Source organism: Canis lupus, chromosome 2 (assembly GCF_048164855.1).
Source record: "Canis lupus baileyi chromosome 2, mCanLup2.hap1, whole genome shotgun sequence".
In the NCBI taxonomy this organism is placed as follows: Eukaryota; Metazoa; Chordata; class Mammalia; order Carnivora; family Canidae; genus Canis; species Canis lupus.
Window position 1 is genome coordinate 12,410,832 of NC_132839.1, and position 26,354 is coordinate 12,437,185.

A 26,354-nucleotide genomic window follows, 5' to 3' on the forward strand; every position below is an offset into this window, starting at 1 on the left:
TTTTTTTTTTTTTTAAGATTTTATTTATTTGTTCATGAGAGACATAGAGAGGCAGAGACATAGGTAGAGGGAGAAGCAGGCTCCCCGTGGGGAGCCTGATGTTGGACTCGATCCCAGGACCCTGGGATCATGTCCTGAGCCGAAGGCAGATGCTCAACCACTAAGCCACCACCCAGTTGTCCCATTCTCCTTTTCTGTCAATCATACTTTTTTCTTAGTGTTCCTTAATTACTCTGTTAGACTTGTTTGTATTTGCAGTGCTCCCCATACACCTAGATCTTAAAAATAGTATAGAACAACATTTATTGGTTGATATGACTGTCTCTCCATACCAGGTTAGAGGGTTTTTAATGGTAAGGATTCTTTCTGCTTTCTGTCTTGCCTATTACCTAATACATGATACCTCTCAGTAAAGTTGATTGAGTAAATGGAAGACCTAGTGGGTTAAAGGAGAAATAAAATTGTATGTCAGGAAAAATATCTTTTCAATATTCTTGCCAAAATTTCTCTGAAGGGACCCAAGTAAAAGATGTAAGTGGGGTTTGTTTATTTATTTATTACAAGACACTGTGCTCTTTTTGGACCTCTAAACCATGTGACCGATTTTTAGAAATTGTGACAAAACTGATATTGGGCGCATAGGTGGCTCAGTTGGTTAAGCGTCTGACTCTTGATTTTGGCTCAGGTCATCTCAGTCAGGGTCCTGGGATTGAGTCCTTTAGATTCGACACTCAGCTTTCAGTGGGGATTTTGCTTAAAGATTCTTTCTTCTTCCTCTGCCCCTCCTCCTCACATGCATGTGCTCTTTCTTTCTCTCTTTCTCTCTCTAAAATAAATAAGTCTTTTTAAAAAAAATGCTCTCGATATCATAGACTTTAAAAGGCAGATTTTTGCTGTTTCTGTGAAAAAAAAAAAATGATTCTGCTAGGTTCCCACATTTTAAAAAGATATGTTTGCATTTTAAGCATTTTAATTTATATCTAACTTTTGGAATCAAAAGTCTTTCAAACTTTTATGTCTGTTTCCATGTGCATACTAAACTCCTTGTTCTAGAAAAGGAGAAATCTTAAAAATGAATTACTTTTAATACTGCAGTCTATTTCCTTAGAGTAATACCTCCATCTGGTGGTATTTCGGAAAATTACAGCAGAGGACATGAAGCTCGAGTTTAGCTGTGTATACATAAACTGCATTACCTGTTGTTTGTCATAAAGCTAGATGAAATTACATCAAAAGTTGAGTCTGTTGTGTGTATAAAGAATTGAATGCCCTAGTTTTCAACATTTCAGATGTAAACACCATGTGAATAAATGGTCTTGGGAGTAATAGTAATTTACAAAATCACCTGTTTAGGCCAGACCATTTCTAGGTTACTTTGGGCTGAAAAATAGTAATGGGAAAAAAGGTCGTTTCTCAGTGAACTGTTAATTGCTTTCACATGTGATATACAGAGGTTAGGAAAGAGTGTGAGAACTTAGTATTACTTCAGATTTTATCACTGTGGTACCATGATGGATGCAGTGATATTGTCAGAGAAGCAATTTACCGATTTTCTTTTAGTAAATTACATTTTATCTTAGTTTAATTTTAACAAATTACTTTCCCCCAGAATGAGAGAACACAGATATAAACTTAAAAACAGGTAAAAAACTACATTTTTTTTTTCTACCTGTGACTGTGAAGATTTTCAGCACATTTATCCTTTTCTTCACATAATTTCTACATTAGATTTCCTATAGTTAAATGGCCTTTTAAGGATGAGGGACTATGGCTTCCCAGGTTTCAAGCCCAGGATTTTGTGTTTGATAGATTTTGCTCATTATCTTAGAGGAAGATTGTAACCTGGTTGTTTATGTTTTTGCCAAAACTGTACCAAATCTAACAAGTATGTCAGTTACTACAGATTAACATTAATTCTTTTTTTCTGTTTGTTTGGCTATTGAATGTGGAAATATGACATAAATAAGGTTTAATGATTTGGGGCTTTCTGCTGACTTTTAAAAGGAAAATTAAGTTCCTAATAAATTTTGTTTGAAATCTCTTTATTTTCAAATTGTAGCCAGTCGGATGATGATTCTGGGTCAGCTTCAGGCTCGGGATCTGGTTCAAGTTCTGGAAGCAGTAGTGATGGAAGCAGTAGCCAGTCAGGTAGCAGTGACTCTGACTCTGGATCTGAATCCGGCAGTCAGTCAGAGTCTGAGTCAGACACTTCCCGAGAAAACAAAGTCCAAGCAAAACCACCGAAAGTTGATGGAGCTGAGGTAATAAATAAAGTATCCTGAAAGATAGATTTCTTGTACTACTTTGGAAAAATTTACAACACTGGTTTTATAGCATTCTTAATCTAGCTTTTAGAAAACATTTAATTTTAAACGTTAGAATTTGCTTTCTCAAACTTGTAGTTAAATATCTGTGGACTTAATTGACTTGGAAGAGAAGCAGTCAAGCAAGTACAAAATAAACAAATAAAACTTTCTAAGGCAGAAACTGAGTTTCATAAATATTCATTGTCTCATGGATAAAAATTAAAGGCTTTGTGACTTCTTTCTGTTAATCTTCCAGTGTCTGATCTCTACTTTCAAGATCTTCAAAGGAGATACTTTATTGTTAATAGCAGGAGAATCTAACAGAACTTGCTTCCTTGAAGATACTTGGTAGAGTAGGCTAAGGGTCATTCTGTTTGGAAAAAAAGCTACTGCAAGATTTACTAAACCTATGTATACCTCATAATAGAATACAGTAGTGTTTCTTAGAGTACCAATCCATGGTAAGATCCTTGGGCCAGAATATACATCAACACAAGCTTCTTTCAATAAGAGAAAAATCTCGCTGTCTAATAAATAAATACAAATATAAGTAATATAAGTCAGTTGAACTGAAACTGTATTTAGTTGATATAGTTGATTTGCATTCTGACTCAAGCTCTTCATCTTTACCTCACCTCAATTAAACTAGGCAGCCACTTCTTGAGTAGCGCTGGTGTCCTGTAATGACACTTTATTTTTTGAAAATAATATTCAGTGTCAAAGAATATATTGATTAATATTGTTATCAGCGCACTATAACTGTTGTATGTGCAACTAAAGCTCAGAATTTTAATTGCCATAATATTGTATTACTCCTACTGGGAGTATAGACAAGAGTCTTCTTACTCGAGGCAGTGATAATGTTGGTACTGCTGTTCAGTAAATTAACCTTTTTTCAGTTTTTTCAAAAGTTCATCCTTCTGTGATTTGTATTTCTCTGATAGTTTTGGAAATCTAGCCCCAGTATTCTGGCTGTTCAGAGGTCAGCAATGCTCAAGAAGCAGCAGCAGCAGCAGCAGCAGCATCCAGCTTCATCCAATAGTGGATCAGAGGAGGTGAGTTTTCATTATGAAAAAGCTATTACTTTTAGGGCAGCCCGGTGGTTCAGCGGTTTAGCGCCACCTGCAGCCCGGGCTGTGATCCTGGAGACCGGGGATCGAGTCCCACGTCGGGCTCCTTGCGTGGAGCCTGCTTCTCCCTCTGCCTGGATCTCTGCCTTTCTCTCTCTCTCTCTCTCTCTCTCTCTCTCTCTCTGTCTGTCTTTCATAATAAATAAATAAGTAAATTCTTAAAAAGTAGACACGATGCTGAATCATTTAACTAGGTGGGGTTATTTATGAAATTATTACACAGTAAATGTTGTGAAAGGATGAGGAAATAACTGTTTATGTGTATCAGGAGCCTTGAAATATCCATATTCAGTTATCCAGTAATTATACTTTTAGGGATTAATCCAAAATGAGCAGTGGACAGGTGTGTACATTTGCTCATCACAGCAAAACTAGAAATAAACTAAATATGAATACTATGAAAATAGACAAATGTGCCTATTAAACCATACTTGTAGAGAATATGAATAACAGAATTTACAACATCTTTTTAAAAGAGTAGGCTATGGCTTTAAAACATATAGTTCCTGTGCACACATAAGTACACCAGCATGTATATTTGTACAGAAATAGTCAAGAACTGTGTAAAAAAACTGTCTAATGGGGCAGAAAAATACTAAGTCAAAATTTGACATACCAACAATTACAATTCTTTTTTGAGACCATCTTAGGCAACAGTAATAGTTTTTAGAGATGGTAGATTTTAAGGTATTGTACAAAATGCTGACATTGTGATATTTACTTAATTTCAATGGCTATGTTATAAATTCATAATAAAGATGTTATTACTTTGTGTGCTAATGGTACAAATGTAACATCAGAATAAAGCTTTAACAGTGTTATTAGCAAGGTGGATATTAAATAGTATGACAAGCAAAAATTTGACATCAGTGGTCAAATTCTCATCGTTAATAACATTAGTTTTTTTCTTCTCCTATAGGATTCCTCCAGCAGTGAAGATTCTGATGACTCATCGAATGAGGTCAAAAGGAAAAAGCATAAAGAGTATGTCATTTTGTTTAACCAATCATTTTCATATCAGGAAGACTTTATTGATTTTGTGTTTCTTCTTTGATGAAAAATTATTGTCAAAAGTAGACTTTTGTAAATTCTTGGTTTATGGCATCTTATTAGGTTAATTTAAACCAGTATTCTTTAACATTTGTCTTTCCATGAGGACTTGAGGTTCTTGTGGCACTTATTTATATCCTCTATTAATGCATTTCTCCTATGTATTTTTAACTCCAGAGATCTACTTGGTCATATCAGAAAATCTTAGTAACTTGGGGAACTTAACATAGAAGTGTAGGGATTAGTGGATGAAGGATTTTGAGTATTTTTTAGTTTATGTTAATGGCTATCTTATTCATCTGTACTTGAAATTTACTTTCTCTGTAGAACTCATTTAGAAACTGACTATAATTTCCTAAAGATCTTGACCCAGAAAGTGTTTAAGAGTACTTCAGATTCTTGGTTCAGTTATTCAGATGGTCTAAGTTCTTTTTTCATTTTGTCAAAAATAATATTCCATTGTCTTCGGTCTTTTCTACTTGTATATTCTGCAGTTTTGCTTTGGTGTGTATAGCTTTGGATTTTTTTTTTTTTTTTATTCCACTGTATTCACTCATTTTATATGTGAAGATTTTAGTTTCTGGAAATTCAAGTCATTGTATTTCTGCATCTCTCTTGTATCTCTTATCCTGTAAATATCTCTGGTACTACTATTAACATATATTAGTCATGTTGGATTCTATCTGTTATAAATTTCTACTGGATCATCCATCATCATCTTCAAAGATCTTACTGTATCATGTTTTTTTTATCCCTTTATTGTTATGCTACATTCTGGCTGATTTCCTCAGATCTGTCTTCTAGTTTACCAAGTACATTTTCAACTACTGTGTCTCATCAGCTCTCCAAACTCTTCCACTCAGTTAGTAATTTCTAAACTTAGCATAGGTAGAGCCAAATAATATTTTTAAAAAACGGTGATTTAAGATGATGGGTAGTCTTGGTTAGATATTACAATCATTATAATTTGTATTATAAGAAATAAGTGGAGATACTTTCATATATTCTACCTGTTGCTACTTCTAACATGCAAACTCTAGAAAGATCTCAAAAAAATTGCTTCTCATGTTTTTATCATAAACCAGATTTTAGCATATGTGCTGCTTATGTAACTCTTAACGTAGTCATAATTGATGCAAGAGATACAGAGGAATGGAGTAGAAGCAGTAGCTGTGAGACAGGATATGGCATATATATAAGAATTTAATGTGTATCTTCCATTTGAAGTTTATGTTATAGCAGAATGTTAACATGTGCTTCCAGTAATTTTTCTCTACATGTTTATTGGAATTAAATAGACTGAATAGACTAAAAATAGCAAGTAATCATTGACTCTTGGTTAAAATGAACTGATTTTTTAAAATACATTTTTCTGTGCTGTATTTTAGGCTTCTTAATATTGTACACTACTTTAAAAATCAGTGCCAGAGTGTTTTTTTTAAAAGTCACAGTCTCTTGAAAAGTAAAATGAAAGGGATTAATATCTTTTTTTTTTTGAGAGGGCCAGTATAATTATACAAGATTTTCAAAATTAAACCCTATGATTCTTTAAATAGCATACTATGTTTTCATCCACAGTGATAATCAGAATAACATTTCCTTATTTGCCGTTCACTGAAGTATATAACTAAATGATTAACCAAATGCTGGAGTTCTAGGAGAAATCTGTGAAGAATATTTTCAAGCATTTCTTTTATTCTAGACACATTTTAATATGTTGTTGGTGTGGGTAAAAGTAACATTTTTTTTTATAGTAACTGAAATGTAGTTCATTTTGATTTTTTTTTGTATTTTTATTAGAGATAAAATTTACAGCATAAGGGTAATTAAACATACTTTATATATTCTATATGCAGTGAAGATTGGCAAATGTCTGGGTCAGGATCTCCATCTCAGTCTGGTTCAGATTCAGAATCTGAAGAAGAAGAAAGAGATAAAAGCAGTTGTGATGAAACAGAATCTGATTATGAGCCAAAAAACAAAGTTAAAAGCAGAAAACCTCAAAATAGGTAAGCTCTAGTATGCTCTTTATTTGATGCTGAAAATTGTTGGTTACAGAAGGTATTCTTTTTGTGTATAGTGTCTCGCATCTTGTTTTATGCTAGTGCTTTTGTAAAACACCTCTATCCTCTGGTCTTCCCTACCTAGATCTAAGGCAAAAAATGGGAAGAAAATTCTTGGACAAAAAAAGAGACAGATTGATTCATCTGAGGAGGAAGATGATGAAGAAGATTATGATAATGATAAAAGAAGTTCTCGTCGCCAAGCAACTGTCAATGTTAGCTATAAAGAAGATGAAGAAATGAAAACAGATTCTGATGATCTATTGGAAGTCTGTGGAGAGGATGTTCCTCAACCTGAGGAAGAGGAATTTGAAACAATAGAACGTTTTATGGATTGTCGGATTGGGAGAAAAGGAGGTATTTTCTTAAAAAAACATATTTATTGTTTGGTTGTTTCATATTTAGTAGAGTAATTTCTTGAAGTTATTTCAGTTTTGAAAGTTAAGAGGGTGGCTTATCATCTATTTTGTTTATTTGTTATATACTTTCCTTAGCCAGAGTATTTTCTTCTCACAGAATAATTCACTTAGCCTCACTTCATTTATTTTGCAGATAATTAGAAAAAAATTTGTTTTTAAAGATTTATTTATTCATTCATACAGAGAGAGAGAGAGAGAGAGACACACACAGGCAGAGGGAGAAGCAGGCTCCATGCAGGAAGCTGGATGTGGGACTCGATCCCGGGTCTCCAGGATCACACCCCAGGCTGCAGGCAGCGCTAAACCGCTGCGCCACCAGGGCTACCCAAAAAATTTTTAACCTATGTATTTGAGCTTTTCTGTTGTCATGCCTGAATAACGTTTATTATTTAGGTACTTTAAATTTCACAAATAGTTTGCTTTTTAAATTTTTTTCTTTCATCTCAAATATGTAGGTCATTTTTAGTTATCGTGACATGTACTTTTTTCCGTTTTTGTCAAGATATGACATACAGTGTTGTATAAAATTTAAGGTAGATAGCATAGTGATTACATATATTACAAAAATGATTACCACAACAAGTTTAGTTTATATTTATCCATCATCTCTTATAGATAGAATAAAAAGAAAAAAAAAATTTTTCCTTGTAATAACTTTTAGAACCTACTCTCTGAGTAGCTTTCAAATATACTGTACAGCAGTGTTAACTATGGTCATTATGCTGTACATTACATCCCTAATACTTTATTTGACAACTGAAAGTTTGTATACATCTGCATTATTATCTCCCCCTCACTTCCCCACGCACACATACCTGCTTAGCTGTCTGTGGTAGCTACAGATCTATCTCTTTTTCTATAAGGTTTTTGTTTGTTTGTTTTAGATTCCATATGGAAGTGAGATCATATGGTATTTGCCTTTCTCTGTCTCACTTATTTCATTTCTAATGCCGTCAGTATTCATCCATGTTGTTGCAAATGGCAGGATTTCCTTCTTTTTGTGGCCAAGTAGTATTCCATTATACGTGTGTTACTACATTTTCTTTATCTGTTGATGGATAACTTAGGTTGTTTCCATGTCTTGGCTGTTGTAAATAATGCTGCATTGAACACAGGGGTACATATACCTCCTACATAATGGTTTTGGACATGCAGCTTTTAAAGATGATTTTTCATTTTTTCATTTCATTGTCATTATTTTGTTTCTAGTTATGAGGCAGCCAGTCATCAGTTACTATAAATTGCTGTGTGATCTAAGGTGTGCCACTCTGTCTTTTGACCGTGTTTTTTTTTTATTCTAAAACTGAGGGATTAAATTGGATAATCTATCCATTCTAAAATTCGGAGTTTGTTTTATGTAATGGGTAGTACCAAATTAAATTAAATTCTTGTACCCTGATACTTATTTAAAAGTGCATACATTTTTCTATTCATATTCTTGAATTTTTGAGTTGAAGGAAACAATCTTATAACAGAATTACATTATTGTGTTTTCTTTTTCAGCTACTGGTGCTACTACAACCATCTATGCAGTTGAAGCAGATGGTGACCCAAATGCAGGATTTGAGAAAAACAAGGAACCAGGAGAGATCCAGTATTTAATTAAATGGAAAGGATGGTCCCATATCCACAATACTTGGGAGACAGAAGAAACCCTTAAGCAGCAGAATGTTAGAGGAATGAAAAAATTGGATAATTATAAGAAAAAAGATCAGGAAACAAAAAGATGGTAAATATGTTTTAGATTTAATTTTTTAACAGTTCAGAGATCATTACTAAGCTTTTTTTGTTAATAAGGAATACATAGTCAAGAATCCAGTAATAATTATTTATAGACTTAATTGTATTTGAAAGTAAAACTTTTTGAAAATAGCCATATCTAAACTTCTTAATAACAGTCATGTAGAATGTATCCCATATAAGTTATACATATATAAAATTAAAAATTAATGATTCTTCACTTTATTTTCTATTTCAGTTTCTTCATTATTCAGCTGACTCACATGATAAGTGGCAAATGGGAGATTTTATGCTATAGATAGTATTTGGGGGAAATGGTTATTTAGGGGAGATTTTGAAGTCTATTTCTGGATTAATAATCTTTCAGGTTGAAAAATGCTTCTCCAGAAGATGTGGAATATTACAATTGCCAGCAAGAACTTACAGATGATCTACATAAACAGTATCAAATAGTGGAACGAATAATTGGTTAGTAATAAGTGATTTTAACTAAACTTGTATCTTTCCATGCTTGACCCGAAAAAAAAATTGCAAATTTACTGCTTACACATCAAATACGGTAGTAGTCTTACTGTAATAGGGTATTGTAAACCAGTTGACTAATTTTTGCTTGTGTAGGTTTTTTTTTTTTTTTTTTTTTTTACCAAAAATTAGTCCTCAGGTAAGATTCAGTGTGAAAACAAATAAATAAATACCTGATTTATCTCACAGCTCATTCCAATCAGAAGTCAGCAGCTGGTTATCCTGATTATTATTGCAAATGGCAGGGCCTTCCATACTCAGAATGCAGCTGGGAAGATGGAGCTCTAATTTCCAAAAAGTTTCAAGCCTGCATAGATGAGTATTTTAGCAGGAATCAATCAAAAACCACTCCTTTTAAAGATTGCAAAGTGAGTATTGTTTGAAATTTTTAAATAATTGAAAATAGTATTTATGTATCGTAAATACTACAAGCCCAAATAGAGAGTTGGATTCTGATTTCAGATAGGCTAAGAGAGAGCTACTTGGTTGATAGGTCTTAGAGGAAATGGTGTTCCTGTAATTGCTGTGTGGTCTTAGATGTGGTGCTGTCTTCTAGCCTTGGTGAGTGAAACTGTCAAGAACATGATTAATTGGTGGTAGTAGTTGTGAGGGGAGACAAAATAGGGTAAATTCCTTGGAAAATATATGCTTGCTTTAAAAGTTAGTGAATATTTTCTTTTAAGGTAGGAAAGAAAAAGGGATATATCCATAAGAAAAGAGGTGGTACTCAGGACTACTTTGCCTAATATAAGATTTTTATACTTACAGAAATTATTAGCTATAGTTTTGAGGATCAGTATACTATTAGAATTTGTTTTCTTATTACAAGATTGAGTTAAACTGGTAATGGTAATTTAGAAATCAGAAAGTTAAGCCGGTTGAGTGGCTTATTTCTTAGATCAGGGCTGCACAAGCTTACTGAAAGACTTTAACAAAGCTCTTGCTTGTGAACTGTGTAAGACTCAAGTATTTCAGCAGGAACTTATTTCTATCATTTTCTGTTCAAAAAAAGAAGACAAAATATTTATCACTGTACATGGCTGTTACAGTAAGACATAACAATCTTCTTTGAATGAATCCTGAGATATATTTTGACCCATGGAATGTCTGAGCTTGATAATTGGAGATAAAATTTCAAATTTTACAGTAAAAGCTGAGATTTTGATCTTCTAAAATTCTCACATTTAATAGTTCTTATTAACATTTATTTCTACTAAAGGTATTAAAACAAAGGCCAAGATTTGTAGCCCTAAAGAAGCAGCCGTCCTATATTGGAGGACATGAAAGTTTAGAATTAAGAGATTATCAACTGAATGGTTTAAATTGGCTTGCTCACTCTTGGTGCAAGTAAGTATATTTTGAATTGTCTGTTTAATTTGAGGGCATATGAATTTCACAAATCCAGGATTTGGAAAATATTTCCATCAATATCAAGGATAAAGATTTTGGCGTTTATATGCAGGTTTTTAAATTTCCTTAGTATGTAAGTAATACTACATATTAAGAAGAAAATCCAGTGGGGTTTGAGTTTAATCTATTTAATTGCCACACTGCTTCCTATTACTTTTAATCTTTAAGCTTCCTTTGGACTAAAATGGTAAACTTTGTCCACTTAAACTATTACAGAGGCCTTTACTAAAATTTCTTACTTATAGCCAATAAAAGTGGTCTTTTGTTTGTATGTCCGATTAATTTTAACTATTTAAATTTGTGTATATGGGTTATGTAAAAGATATCTTTGTAAAATTCTGAACCTAATTGCATACATAATTTTTGCTTTTAATTTTGTAGAGGAAATAGTTGTATACTTGCTGATGAAATGGGCCTTGGAAAAACAATACAGACGATCTCATTTCTGAACTATTTGTTTCACGAACATCAATTATATGGACCTTTTCTGTTAGTAGTACCACTCTCCACCCTTACTTCCTGGCAAAGAGAAATTCAGACATGGGCTTCTCAAATGAATGCTGTGGTTTATTTAGGTGACATTAACAGCAGAAATATGGTAAGTTGTTTCTCCACAAATTTAAAAATATAGACATACTTGTCTTTGAGGACAGGTATTTTGTCTTCATAGTCTTAATTTCTAGTGTAAAACCTGCCACAAAGTAAGTGTTCAATACATGTTTAATTGGCTGTAATAAAAGACTATTTTCAGTTGAGTATTACTTTATATGATAAATGTTTTTAAACTTCTTATGGAGAGTTTCAAATATACAGGATAGCAGACAGAAGAATATAATAAACCTCTGTGTGCCCATCTCCATCTTCAGAGTTTCAATGCATTGCCAGTTTTGTTTCATTTGTACCTCTACAGAGTACTTTCCTCCCAAATATTGTGAGGCAGACTCGGATATCATATTTCATCCATAATTGCTGTGTTATTAAAAGAATTAATCTCTTGTGTTTTGTTAAATGAGAACTTCCATCAGTGGAAAGTGTGTATTAAAAATGCGTCCGCTTTATTTTTTACAGGTTTTGATGTACTGTGGTACTTATATTTCATTTATAAATAAGATGACTAGCTTGTTGGACTGTTTTAAGAATTAAAATGATTTTCTTACATAAACATATACATAGTTTTTTATGTATTTTGAAGGTTTTTTTTTTTTTTTAGATACTCAAATAAAAGTATACTTAATGTTTTCCTTAAAACTATCTTTAAAATTTCTTGATAGATACGGACTCATGAATGGATGCATCCCCAGACCAAACGGTTAAAATTTAATATACTTTTAACAACTTATGAAATTTTACTGAAGGATAAGGTATGTATTACCTATGCTTTTCTGTTTGGTGTATATCCCTTTTTCCTTTATGTATTGTGGATAGGATGAGAAGATAAATCATGGGTCAGCAAACTACATCCTGTGGGTCACATATGGCTTGTTTTTTTATGACCTTTGAACTAAGAATGGTTTTTACATTTTTTGACGGTATAAAAACAACCAAAGAGTTATGTGACAGAGACTACTACACATTGTCTGCAAAAAGCTAAAATATTTACCATCTGGGTCTTCATAGGAGAAGTTTGCCAACTGTTGACTTACGTAAAGCTAATTCGGCATAATATGTTGATTTGTAAGGTCTCTAAAGAGGAGGAAAATTGGTAAAAGAATTAATTACTGCTGGGTGAAGCACTATGCTAAATGCTTTATAGATGTTAATTCTTTGTAGTTCATATCTCAAGTAATTCCCATCTATTTTATAAGATACTGCTATTTCTACTTTTTTGGAAAGAAAAATCCAGTCTCACAAGAGGTTAATGAGCTTGTCTCCCAGAACACAGAACTGTTAAATCGCAGAATCAGGCTGTTTCTGTTTTAAGTCAGAGACTTAACATTTATATATTAGAGATCCACAGTTCATAAAAATCGTACAGTGAATTATTTCTATACTTGGCGTAAGACACCTCCAAACTTATATCATGTTTTCTCTAAATTAGTAGAGGCTTTTGCTGGCCTTCAGCTAAAAGTCTTCTGTAAAAATTTTTAAATGATACTATTTTAATGATACTGTTTTTTGTTTTTTTTAATGAATGTGTAAGCTAGTAAAACCTTTCATTTGCTATTCTCTGTTTTCCAGTGGGTGAATTAGTCATGGAAGGAACTTTGTTTTGCATGTTGAGTTACTTGATTTGAGGATTTCAGTAAATCTTGAAATAATATAATTTTTATTTGAAAAAAGACAGAAGTTTGCTCTTAATTTTTATACCTCAGTTTAGTAATTTGAATTTAAATTCTCTTAAGGATTTAACTTTGTTCTTCTGTTCATTCTAAGGCATTCCTTGGAGGTCTAAACTGGGCGTTTATAGGTGTAGATGAAGCGCATCGATTGAAGAATGATGACTCTCTTCTGTATAAAACTTTAATAGACTTTAAGTCCAATCACCGTCTCCTTATTACTGGAACTCCTCTACAAAACTCCCTCAAAGAGCTCTGGTCTTTGCTACATTTCATTATGCCAGAAAAGTAAGATAAATTGGGATATATGGTTTTAATATTAGTTCTGTATCTTTAGTTTAGCTAGAAAATTATTAGTGTTGGTAATAAGGTCCACAAGAAGTTTTATTGCCCTAGAACATTAGACCACAGATTTATAAGAAGGAAAATAAAGGACATGGGATACAGCATTTCATATTTCTAATAATATTTTAAGTTTTCAGTTTTGTAAATAAGTTTGAGTCATGTATAATAAATTATGACAGTTAATTTTGCCCATGTTCAAAATAAAATTCACTTGAAAAACAAATAGTGTCCTTCCTGGTATTTAACAGTAGCAGTAACAATAATAAGGTACTGGTAATGCCCTTTTCTTTATGAGGAAAACTAGATTAAATAAGGGCTAGATAACTTGTTTAAGATCACATTCTTTTTCAATAGATTCAGAACTTTAAAATTGCATTTTTTGAAAAATATTTTAGTGATAATTCTGTATTTGAAAATATTTAATTTTATTTAACATCTTTTACTCAAGGAGAATCATAATTTATATAAAACAATTCATGTTTCACCTTTATATGGATACATGGTGGATTTCTTGGGAAGGATAATTCTTAGAAGTGGCTAATATTAGGGATCCCTGGGTGGTGCAGCGGTTTACCGCCTGCCTTTGGCCTGGGGCGCGATCTTGGAGACCCGGGATCGAATCCCACGTCGGGCTCCCTGTGCATGGAGCCTGCTTCTCCCTCTGCCTATGTCTCTGCCTCTCTCTCTCTCTCTTTCTGTGACTATCATAAATAAATAAAAATTTAAAAAAAAAAAAAAAAAAAAAAAAAAAAAGAAGTGGCTAATATTAGCAAATCTTTTTTCCTGAAAGTCTGTATTTTGCTTATATATGACTACTCTCAAAAATCTCATATGCAGGGGCGCCCAGGTGGCTGCCCTCCACTCAGGTCAAGGTCCCAGAGCCCTGGGATGGAGCCCTGCATCGGGTTCCCTCCTTAGTGGGGAGTCTGCTCTGCCTTTGCCCCTCTTCTCTGCTGGTGCTGTCTCTTTGGCGTTGAGCGCTCACTCTTATCTTTCAAATGAATAAATCTTAAAAAAAAAAAAAAAACTCACGTTGTATGACTTTTTTCAATGATTCTTCCATTTTCTTAAATTTTTAAGGTTTTCTTCCTGGGAAGATTTTGAAGAAGAACATGGGAAAGGCAGAGAATATGGTTATGCAAGCCTCCACAAGGAGCTTGAGCCGTTTCTGTTACGCAGAGTTAAAAAAGATGTGGAAAAATCTCTTCCTGCCAAAGTTGAGCAGATTTTAAGAATGGAAATGAGTGCTTTACAGAAACAGTATTACAAGTAAGCAGTAAACAGAGCACATGTTTTAGACATTTAATTCTAAATAACCTCCTGTAACCTTGTCTCATCAAGGTGTCCCACAGCACAGTAGGTTTGTAGAGCCGTAACAGTTCTTGAATTTTAGAATAGATTTACTCTCTGGGCCATTGAACAAAGAGAGCTTGAATGGCATGTTCAAGTTCTTGGCTAACCTAAGATTAATTCGTAATTAATTTGAGTTTGTTTTATGCTTTGTTACCATATAGAAGGTTCTGTTCAGTGTAAGTACTAAAGTATTAGTACTACTAAGGCATTATTTTGTAATTATGATAATTACTTAATTGACAGAGTTAGAGGCCAGAAAAAGAAACAAAATTTTAGACTTCCCCATTGAATATTAATCATACCTTAGATAATTTATATATGTAAAATCTGTGCAGTAGTACTTCAAAGAATCAAAAGGGAATATTTGTCCTAATGTCTTTTTAAAACATTTAGTTGCATAAAAAACACTGCTACATGCACTTAGATTCTCAGAAATTTATTTCATGATAAAGTCTATAAGTGCCATACATTGAAAGAAATACATTTATTGCATAAATTTTAGGTTTGTATTGTGGAAAATTTCAAACATATACAAAAAAGAGGGTCATATAATAAATTCCCAACACTCAGCATTGTTTTCAACTCGTAGCCAGTCTTATTTTATCTCTAACCATTCCCATTTCCCCCACCTCCTATCATTTTGAGGCAAATCAGAGGTGAAATTGTTTCAAATCCCTCTAAGACTTCCTCATAAAAAAGAAGAAAATTAAAGGTGGTAGAAGACAAAGTACATTATGATGAGGGGAAATGTTACATAGTTATTAAGTATTTTAGAGTAATAAAATAACCACCCAAAATTTTCTACAAGTAATATGTATTGTGTTATTGTAATTAAATTAGAAGGCATTGTGAGTAAACCAGGTATGTTTATGAGATTTCTTGTAGGTCTATAAGAAATTGGGTTTTGGTTTCCTAATCTAATAAAATTTGTAGGAAGGTTAACATAGATAACAGTTGGTAATTTTTGAAGTAACTTTGGCGGGTGGGGGGAAGGATTAATACATGGTATTCACTGTGTTACATTAAGCCTTTTTATTGTGTATTGCACAGATAATAAATTATTTGTTGTGTTCTCAATGTTATGAAAGAACTTCATCAATCTTATGAATAAGGTTTGGTCCACTGTATATCCAGTTGTGAACGTCATAATAGTGCAGTTTTGCTTTGGTGCTTAATTGTTTTTTTATGGTTTTAGAATTTATTCTGATAAATACTCTGCTAAGCCTCATTTTTGTGTTTTTTTTTTTCTTTTTCTTTAAACAGATGGATATTAACTAGGAATTATAAAGCCCTCAGCAAAGGTTCCAAGGGCAGTACCTCAGGCTTTTTGAACATTATGATGGAGCTAAAGAAATGTTGTAACCATTGCTACCTCATTAAACCACCAGATAATAATGAATTCTATAATAAACAGGAGGCCTTACAAGTAAGGATTTTAAAATATTGTTACCTTATGGTAAAACGAAATTCTAGAAATGCTTATGTCAGTTATAACTGAAAATGGCACATGGCTTTAATATACTGGTTATGAATTCTCTTTGGTTATGGTATAAATAGTGGTGTTGGTTTTTTTTTTTTTTAAGTCTTTATAAGAAAGCCTTCAAAATTATAATTTTATCCAATTAATTATTTTAATAATTTTTCTAAAAATGGATTTGAAGGGACTACTAAGATTTATCCAGCAGAAATCCCTTTGTATATTCTTAATCGACAAGAATTAATGTCAGTGAATATGCTGAATTTGTGATATGGCAAATGGTAATCTTGAGAAAAATCTCTTGACCTCAGATTTTACCCTTTTTATCACTTCTGGAAGACAAATGAGAAGTGTGAAGAAGGCACAGCTGCCATCCAGCCGCAGTACTGCTTTATAGTTGTAGGTTCAGTGACTGATAGGTATAAATTAAAACGTTTTCTTAACTGTTTTAAAACCTTTAGTTGCTTAGTTGCTGCTGCTTTTAGTGTATTGTTTTTCAGCTAAGGTTTTTGGAGAAGTAGTGTAATAACTAGCAAATAAAGTAAAACTGACCCCTTCGCCCCCTAAACATGACGAGAGCTTAGGTGCTAAATGGCAATGAAAATTTTAGCTTGTCGTAGATCAAGATGATCCTAGAAGGGTCCTAGGAAACTTTCACAACTGAAATAAACTATTTTCCAATATTATAAAAATATAGTATTTCAGTTTTAAATAGTTAAAGGTGAACTGTTAAGTGGAGCATTTGTTTCATTTGATTGATTCTTTTTACATGCTATAACAGTTGTAATTTATTGTTTCCTAGCACTTAATCCGTAGTAGCGGAAAATTGATTCTTCTTGACAAACTGTTAATTCGCCTAAGAGAACGAGGCAATAGAGTTCTTATTTTTTCCCAAATGGTGCGGATGTTAGATATACTTGCAGAATATTTGAAATACCGTCAATTCCCCTTTCAAGTAAGCATTTCGTTTTTTGTTTTTGACTTAAATTTCATTTGATTCTTGAAGGTGTTCTATAAAATTAACTGTGTATAGATTTCTATATAAACTTATTCTTAAGATAATATATTTGTTTTAAAAATTTCTATTTGTGGGGGCTCCTGGGGGCTCAGTTGGTTAAGCGTCTAGCTCTTGATTGTGGCTCAGGTCATGATCTCAGGGTCTGAGTGGGGAGTCTCCTTGAGATTTTTCTCTCCCTCTGCCCTCCCCCCCACCGTGTTCTCTCTCTGTCTCCCTCTCTCAAATAAATCTTTAAAAAAATTATCCGTGGGGTGCCTATTAGCTCAGTCAGTTTAGCGCCTGACTCTTGATTTTGGCTCAGGTCATCTTGTGGTTGTGAGATTGGCTCCGCATCAGGCTCTGCACTGGGTGTGGAGCCTGCTGAAGATTGTCTCTCTTCCTCTCCTCCTCCCCATCTTCCTCTCTAAAAAATTAAAACTTCTGTTTGGCATTATTTGTTTCTTCTTGACCTTGCATTTTAGCAGCAAAGCAGTTTTTCCTTTTCTCTGATTTCTGTTTTAATTATATATTCCTCTTCTGTGCTCAAATCTAAATGGGCAGCTTTATGTATTAGGCTTTAGTTTGTGGAAGAGAAAGAGCATTCCTTGTGAATGTTACCAGGACTTACAGATTCTGAAGAATAATATTCTCATAATTATTCTGATACAGTTTGCTGAATAAAACTGTAGACTACTCTAACGAAGGTACTAACGACCAAAATGGTGTATATTCCATCTATTCAGTATTTATTTTGAAATCCATTCAGTGTAATTAAAGCTAATAGGAATGAGTGATGTTTAGAGTCAGGTGCTAGTCTCAGTACTTTCTAATAATTTATTTAATCCATATTTAATCCTTCCATGAACAGTGATTAGAACCTAGTAAACACTCCCATAACTAGTAAATGATACATATTTAGTGCAGGCAGTAAAATAGAAGCAGAATTATAATGATGAACCTCAGCAAATATAATCCCTGCTCTGTTGGAGCTTATATCCTAATCTGGAAGATAGACATTAAGCAGATAATTACAAATAAATAGAATGTTACAGCTGTGGTAATTAATGTCTGCTTTGAAGGACAGGTTTTTGGTGCTATGAACATGATTGAGAAATATATAGTCATTCAAGCTAGGAAAAAGTATCATTGTTTGATTTCCTTAACAACTTTATTGAGATGTAATTTCCATCCCATGGAATTCATCCACTTGAAGTGCACAATTAAGTAATTTTTAATATATTCACAGACTTGGGCTGCCATCAACACAATTTTAAAATGTTTTCATCCCCTCAAAAAGAAACTACCCTTTAGCTATTACCCTGTTTTTCCATTCCACCTCTCTATCCCGCCTCAACCTTATGTTGGTTTGTTTTTAGATAAACTATTACATGTATGTGGTCAAACAAAGCAAATAGTAAACAAGTGCTTGTAATCAGTGGTTCTCTGGCTTTAATCCCTTCTCATTCCCAGATTAATTTCCAGAGAAAATTATTTTTAACATTCTTTTGGTTTAGATCATACCTCAATAAATGATATGCTTAGTTTTTTAAGTTTATACTAATTATGATTTTTAATAAAAAATAGCTCAATTTCTTTTTTTGCGGGGGGGTGGATATCAGCTAGTGTTTAGTAAGCACTCAATATATGTCAGACACTGTGCTAAGTGTTTTACTGTGTTAATTCACTGAATCCTCTGAATTTTCTGAAGGAAGTACTACTATCATGTCCATTACCTCAGAAAGGGACAAGGTGAAAAGTCGAGATCTCTTGCCCAGGCACCCATGAATACTGAAGACACTCAAATGCAGGCTGTTTGACTAGAACCCATGGTGCCCAAATCCGTGACTTTCAGACTTAATCAGCGGCTTTTGCTGGACCCCTTTCACAGAGTTTCTGATTCAGTAGATCTGGGATGGGGCTCAAAATTTTGCATTTCCAAGTTCTCAGGTGACACTGATGGTTGTTGGTCTGTAACCTGTTAATGGAACTGGGAATCAATGCGTTGTACTAACATTTTCAAAAAATGCAGTAGATTTTAATGCATTAGAGTTTATCATGGTACATTGTGTCACGTAACTTGCTTTGTGTACTCATTCACATCTAAAATGTATTTCTTATAGTGAGACTCAGGCAGAATGATTGCCATTGCCATTATTTACTAGGGAAATAGCTTTAGTAATTAAGAGCACAAACTTGAGAGATAGAATGGCTGGGCATGGTCTTCTTGCCTAAGAAGTACCTTCTACTCTTACAGTCTTAGCAAAAGCAATGCTGCCTTTTCTACTAACTTAATTCTATAATTGATTATAATATTTTTAAATATTTGATTCTGTTATATGCAGTATTTTAATGTGTTTTATTCTAGAGATTAGATGGATCAATAAAGGGGGAGCTGAGAAAACAAGCTCTAGATCATTTTAATGCTGAAGGATCAGAGGTATGAGTGCTTTTTAAAATTGCAAATTATTTTAATCATTATTTTAATCATGTGCTTGTTTTTTATTTAAAAAAATCTTGTTAGCCAACTTTGTTTTGTACATGAGAGTTAAAAATCAGTATTCTGTGTTAAATCTGAAGAATTTTACCCTTTCCTATCAATACTATTTCAGCATAGGACAGTTAATTTGCTTCAAAATAAATTAGCCCAATTTTATTTAGAATTTTTTAAACTTGGTCTACATTATCCCAATGTATATTTGTATTTTGGAGTCTTGTTGCCTGGTTTTGCCAAAGGTTTTTGTATTTTATTAGTATTTTTTAAAACTACCTTTTAGTTTTATTGGTAAAATACCTTAAAAATCAGAATATCAATTGTAAAATTCTCCTATTTATTATTTACAGTCACAATTCAGAATAACTTAAAATTGAGCCTATTTATGATTTTTTACAGGATTTCTGCTTTTTGCTTTCCACAAGAGCTGGAGGCCTAGGAATTAATTTAGCCTCTGCTGACACTGTTGTTATATTTGATTCTGATTGGAATCCACAAAATGATCTTCAGGCACAGGCTAGAGCTCATCGAATTGGGCAGAAGAAACAGGTATTATTTTTTTCCATTTATTTTACTGTTAAAGTTTCTTTTTTTTTATGATCATCAGTGTTTGGAAGTGATTTTGGTTTATCCTCCTGGTCATATCATCGGAACACAGTCATGTTACTCTTTAACAGGTAAGGTACATGGGAACTCATTTCTCAAAATCACCTGTCAGTCTGGCAGAATTGAAGTAACTATGCCAAAATAGGATTATGCACCCTCTTTAAGTCATATTCTGTTTACTGCTGTAGAAAACCAATGTTTTTCATTCAAAACATAAACTTTATAATGTCTTTATTTACTTTGACTATTAAGAGATTTTGCTTAGTATATTGCTACCTTTGTGTTTACCTGTATTTTATCCATTTGCCTATAAGATTTTTTTACACAAAAAAAGCCATTCTCGTTACAGTTTTTGTACAGCTATCTGGCACTGTTGTAATAGGCCTTGAGAAAAAACCATCTGTCGTCATTCTGATGCCTTGGTCTTTGTATTTTAATTCACTCTACCTAGAATAGTGCTGCTCAAACTTCTCTAGAGTGGAGATATGAGCAAGTAGCACAGAAAGACTTACCACATCTTATTACCTTTTTAAAATTTCATATTTTCTACTGAAAAATATGCCCATAATTTTAAACTGAAAAGATATTTTACCCAAATAATTCTCAAAACTGTCATCAGAAATACATTATTATTTCTGTAATTTTTTATACTCTGGAACAATGTTGCATACCCCTAAGTGAAAGCTTGTATTTATAGCAATGGTCCCATTTTACAACAGCTATTTTTAGCACCACATTTTCCTTGAATTGGATACATGAATTTGAAACTGATTTGAATCTCCTAATATCAATTTAGGTTTAAAAGAGCCTCTTTTTAAAAAATACATATTTTAACCTATAGTACTACACGAGAATATAAAGAATAAATTTAAGAGTTGGGGAAATAAGAGCAAGACTCTTTCTCCATAGAAAGTACAAAGGAAGGAAAGAGCAGGGGTATATTGGTGCATAAGAGAGTAAAAATTAGTATTAAAATTAGATAACAACACTTGCACATTATAAAGAGAGGCAAATCTTGAAGTATGGATAATAACATAACAATAAATTGTAGACTGTCAAAGAATAGATGATCAGGAAATAAGATAATCTCACAAATGAGCTGGGCCTAATCTATATGTGAATAGTCAAAAGAGCCCTGTTTTATGAATGAGATGGGGGATAGTGGTTACTTGCACTAAACAGACACTTCCTATATTGAAATCCTCAACACCTGGCTGGGTTCACATTCCATTTATATTGCTTAAAGACTACTTAAAGGGCACCACATTTTCTAATAGATGATAGAAAATAGAGGATATATTAGAAGAACCAGTTAGATATCCTAGAAAGTTACATGGTAGACCTCTGGGAAGAATATCTGAATAAGCTCACAAAATAATGGTAACATAGATTTCTTATTGTTATGTTACAAAACTTAAAAAAATAAATGTGATATAAATATGAATATACTTTAATACATTTATTAAGTACATTATCATTTAATTTAAAATATATAAGTGTGCATATATATTTTTTTTATTAATGGTTATTGAGATACATTTTTTTATTGTTTCATTATTGATGTACTATAGTAAGAATCCTGTGCTTCATGTACCTGGCTGGTTTTTCTTTGTTTTTTAAGTTTTTATTTAAATTCCAGTTTTCATACAGTACAATACTAGTTTCAGGTGTACAATATAGTGCTTCAGCACTTCCATACCACACCTGGTGCTCATGACAACAAATGCACACCTTAATCCCCATCACCTATTTAACCCCCCCTCCTTCCCCCACCTCCTCAAGTTAACCATCAGTTTGTTCTGTATAGGTAAGAGGCTGTTTCCTGGTTGGCTTCTCTTTTTCTCTTTTTTCCTCTATCATTATTTGTTTAGTTTTTTCAAATTCCACATGAGTGAAATTATGCATGTACCTGCTGTTTTACTAGTATTTGGTTTTAAATCTGACACAAAGGTATTTCATATCTATTTTTAAATATTTACATGCAATGACTACAAAATGAGTGTAGATGAGTAATCCAGATGAGTTTTATTGGTGACACCAATACTAAACACATTTGGAAATGATAGCTTTGACAGAGATTAAATAAAAAGACACTCAGTTATCTGCTCTATGGAATAGTTGCAATGCTGAAAAATTGTATATATTATAACTTCATTAAAACTCTTCTTGTTTACATTAAAATAGAATTCGAAATTTGATTCCAAATAATTTAAAAAGTTTTAAAAAATCATTTGTAAGACTTGGGATAGTTTGTCTTTGTGCCTCAATATCCATTTTAATGCAGAATGTCTAGTGTCCTAGGTCCCTATGCTCTATAAGTGCTCGTAAGCTCACCTAATTAATGATTACAAAAACTATAAAAATGTACCCGTAAATTTCCAAAATATCCCTATATGGTGGTACTGTTTGATATGGAACTGCTGACCTTGAGAAATAGGGCCAAATTTCTACACATCAGTTTTTGTCTATTTTAGAAAGCATTGTTTATGGCAGGGTTTCATCATTACCCTGGGGGGATGGTTCACAGAATTTTTGATTCTGTGGAGTATGAAACATTAATCAGAATTAAGGGAACCTAGTGTAAATTATCATATATTTTCTACTTTTTCTACCTTTTTTCTCAGCTAAAAGATAATTTAAAAATTACTATCATTGCTTTTAGAAAATGAAAATAAGCCAGTAAAATCTTGTAACCAAAATGTAAGAGGGACAACCTCAAAATCATCTTCAAATTGAAGAAATTTAGCTTTTATATATGTATAGGTATATATTTTTAAATTTTTATTTTGACCTATTAAAATTTCATGTAGCATGAGCTTCCCGCTCTATACAGTATTTGGGTATTTCAGATTAGCAAAACAGAGCCTTCTTACTACATTTTATGTTTTATCATACGTATCTTCACAGGTGAATATTTATCGTCTGGTTACAAAGGGATCAGTTGAAGAGGATATACTTGAAAGGGCCAAAAAGAAGATGGTTTTAGATCATCTTGTGATTCAGAGAATGGACACGACGGGGAAGACAGTACTACATACAGGTTCTGCTCCCTCAAGGTAGTTCATTGTTTTTTAAGATTTTTTTATTTGAGAGAGAGAGAACACGAACCACGGGCAGTGAGGGAAATGTAGAGGGAGAGGGCGAAGCAGCCTTCCTGCTGAGCAGAGCCTGACGAGGGCTCTATCCCAGGACCCTCGGATCACGGTCGGAGCCGGAGGCAGATTGCTTACCTGCCTGAGCCACCCAGGTGCCCTGGTAGTTACTTTAATATTTTTAAAAAAATAATTTTAGAATGCTTCTACAATCATTCTCCTGAAGTATTACATGCTATAAATAGATCTTTGAAGCATCATATTTAGTATTGTAATTTTTTAAATTTTTTAAAGCACCAGAGTAATTTCTAGTCAGAGGCATACGTTCAGTGCTGAATTCACGACTCAAGTTTTATAAGTCTTGGGAGAAGTTCCTTTAACTTCCAGGTTTCAAGTTCTTTACTTTTAAAATAAGTGAACTAATAATTCACCTGTCTGACTCTGTCATATAACTTACTTATATAAAGTTGACTGTATCAATAGTGAATAAAACAGCAATGTAAATATTAAGTTGTTAACTGTTAGTATTAAGCATTTTTGTTTTTCTTGATTTAGTTCCACTCCTTTCAATAAAGAGGAATTATCAGCCATTTTAAAGTTTGGTGCTGAAGAACTTTTTAAGGAACCTGAAGGAGAAGAACAAGAGCCCCAGGTAAAAAAAAAAAATTGCCTCAAAATGTGTCATTTCTGTAGACTTTTAAGTATAAGGTATATTTACTTCAAAATATATTAAAGTATACTTAAAGATTTTTTTCTAATTATAGGAAATGGATATAGATGAAATCTTGAAGAGAGCTGAAACTCATGAAAATGAACCAGGCCCTTTAACTGTAGGAGATGAATTGCTTTCCCAGTTCAAGGTAGATTTCCTTTCTTTTTATTTTTTTTCCTTAAAATTATTAAAATTGAAAGGGATTGATTTTTTTTGTCATTTCATGTTTTATTAATTTCTTTAACCACAATCCACATAATTTATTAACATTTTTGTCTTAAAATTTGCTATAGTCTATGAAAATTTTTCTCCCTTATTCTGACAAACCAGTAGCAACTTGTTTTGAAAAGGACCAAATCATTTATGAATAGGTACATTTAGTGGAATGAGGACAGCTGTTATTCTGATTAGCATCTAAAAAAGTGCTTGGCAAATAGCACATCCTCAAATATATGGGTAAATTAATGAACGTTATCTCTTATGTAGATAGTTATGATGGAAGGCTTTTAATGTTTGTTGGAGCAATTTTTGACAAAGGATTAAATTAAGCATTATCACACCTAAGAAAATTCAAGTTAATCAGTTCATGTAAGCAACGAATGCCTATTAATTAGTACTTATAAATGAGGGCGAAAAGGTTGGAAGAAGTCCTAAAGCATCATAAGTCAGCCAGCCTCATGGAGTAAGTTGTATGTCAGTTGTTTCGTATAAAGAGGTAGGTTCCTCTGGCCATTTTCCACAGTTCGGTTTGTGTCATTTGTTCATCCAGCAAATGTTGATTGAGCCCCTCGAGTGTGCCATGCACAGGGACACAGCAGTGAATAAAAACTTCTGTAACTTTAGTGAATCACTTTGCAATGTGGAGGATATAGTGTAATGGAGTAAGAATTAAAAGCAGGGAGATAAGTCAGACGACTATTTAATCTTAAGGAAAAATTAAGGCTTCTGTAACTGGTACTTATTCTGAGTATGCTGTGATTAATTTTATTTTAAGTTATACTATTTGGTTTTAATTTGACTAATTGGCAGTTTAAAAAAATGTCATTGATAAGGTAAGTAAAGTAAATACAGATTGCTTTTATATCAGTGAGTTGATACTCCTATTCTGCTGGCTTTAGGACTTCCATCACATGTAAGTAATAAATATGGGGTTCCTGTGTGACTTAGTTGGTGAAGCATCTGACTCTTGGTTTAATTTTAGGTCATAATCTCATGGGTCCAGGGGTTGAGCCACATGTAGGGCTCCACACTCAGCAGGGAGCCTGCTTGAAGATTCTCTCCCTCTGTTCCCCCCTCCCCGCACATACACATACATTGTCAAATAAATAAATCTTTAAGGTAAATAAACAACTAAATAATAGACATGAGAGAATGAATACCATTTGCAGTCTTATTCCTTACACAGGATAAGCATAGGTTTTTATCATCCAGTTTCTGTGATTAGCTTTAATGAATCCCTTCAGTGTACCAGAGTCGTCATAGTTCTTTAAATGTATTGTCCTATTTAATCTTCACAAAAGTTAGCTCTTTCTATCCTCTTTTTTAAGTGACGAAGAAGCTAGGAACCTAAGGACCCAGAGCTCTTTTTGTCTTGTCAGTAGCTCTAATACTACTTTTTATGATTATAAAAATGAGAATATTGGGTTGTTCTACAGCACTTTGTAGTTAATGGACTAGTGTGGTATTTTTGGCAGAAGATGATTTAACACGTTACTATAAATTATTTTGTTCTGTCAACTAATTTCCTTGAGCAGCAGGACAAAAGAGAATCATTCTTAGAAGTCTTTTGGTTTATTCTACTTTGACCAAATCCATAGTCATATTCATTATCCTGAGGATATTTAACTTCTGTTGCCTTATTCTGAATATGTCACTTCTTGTCCCACAAAATGTAACTTAAGGATGAATTCTTCTTTAATACTTACTCTGTTAAAATTCTGGAATTTAAGGTTGCCAACTTTTCAAATATGGATGAGGATGACATTGAGTTGGAACCAGAAAGAAATTCAAAGAATTGGGAGGAAATAATTCCAGAAGATCAAAGAAGACGATTAGAAGAGGAAGAAAGGCAAAAGGAACTTGAAGAAATTTATATGCTCCCGAGAATGAGAAACTGTGCAAAACAGGTGACCTTTTCATTTAAAAGATAGGTCTGTTGTTGTAAGGGTATTTATACTTGGACTGATTGGCTTTGTTTATAAGGTATACTGGTCTATGGTTTCCTATGGTTTCCTTCTTTTGTAATGTTTTCATCTAATTTAATAATTCTTGCCTCATAAAATCAATTAGAAAGTGTTTACTACTGCTCTTGGGAAGAGTTTGTATAGAATTAGGTATTCTTCATTAAATGTTTGTCACTGTTTGT

The 26,354-nt window shown here is 33.0% G+C and overlaps 1 protein-coding gene across 2 annotated transcripts in view; it reads left to right on the plus strand.

Moving 5' to 3' along the window:
• CHD1 (chromodomain helicase DNA binding protein 1) overlaps positions 1-26,354 on the plus strand; it is a 72,559-nt gene that overhangs the window by 24,354 nt on the left and 21,851 nt on the right. For both annotated transcript variants that reach the window (XM_072789620.1, XM_072789631.1), the window contains exons 3-23: positions 2,060-2,261; positions 3,251-3,361; positions 4,356-4,420; positions 6,343-6,495; positions 6,635-6,906; positions 8,472-8,697; positions 9,076-9,176; positions 9,420-9,598; positions 10,450-10,577; positions 11,022-11,238; positions 11,912-12,001; positions 13,014-13,204; positions 14,342-14,530; positions 15,878-16,040; positions 16,894-17,046; positions 19,454-19,525; positions 19,979-20,128; positions 23,093-23,241; positions 23,833-23,929; positions 24,042-24,137; positions 25,939-26,115. In XM_072789620.1, the coding sequence (XP_072645721.1) occupies positions 2,060-2,261; positions 3,251-3,361; positions 4,356-4,420; positions 6,343-6,495; positions 6,635-6,906; positions 8,472-8,697; positions 9,076-9,176; positions 9,420-9,598; positions 10,450-10,577; positions 11,022-11,238; positions 11,912-12,001; positions 13,014-13,204; positions 14,342-14,530; positions 15,878-16,040; positions 16,894-17,046; positions 19,454-19,525; positions 19,979-20,128; positions 23,093-23,241; positions 23,833-23,929; positions 24,042-24,137; positions 25,939-26,115 (3,181 nt within the window). The remainder of the gene's footprint in view (positions 1-2,059; positions 2,262-3,250; positions 3,362-4,355; positions 4,421-6,342; positions 6,496-6,634; positions 6,907-8,471; positions 8,698-9,075; positions 9,177-9,419; positions 9,599-10,449; positions 10,578-11,021; positions 11,239-11,911; positions 12,002-13,013; positions 13,205-14,341; positions 14,531-15,877; positions 16,041-16,893; positions 17,047-19,453; positions 19,526-19,978; positions 20,129-23,092; positions 23,242-23,832; positions 23,930-24,041; positions 24,138-25,938; positions 26,116-26,354) is intronic.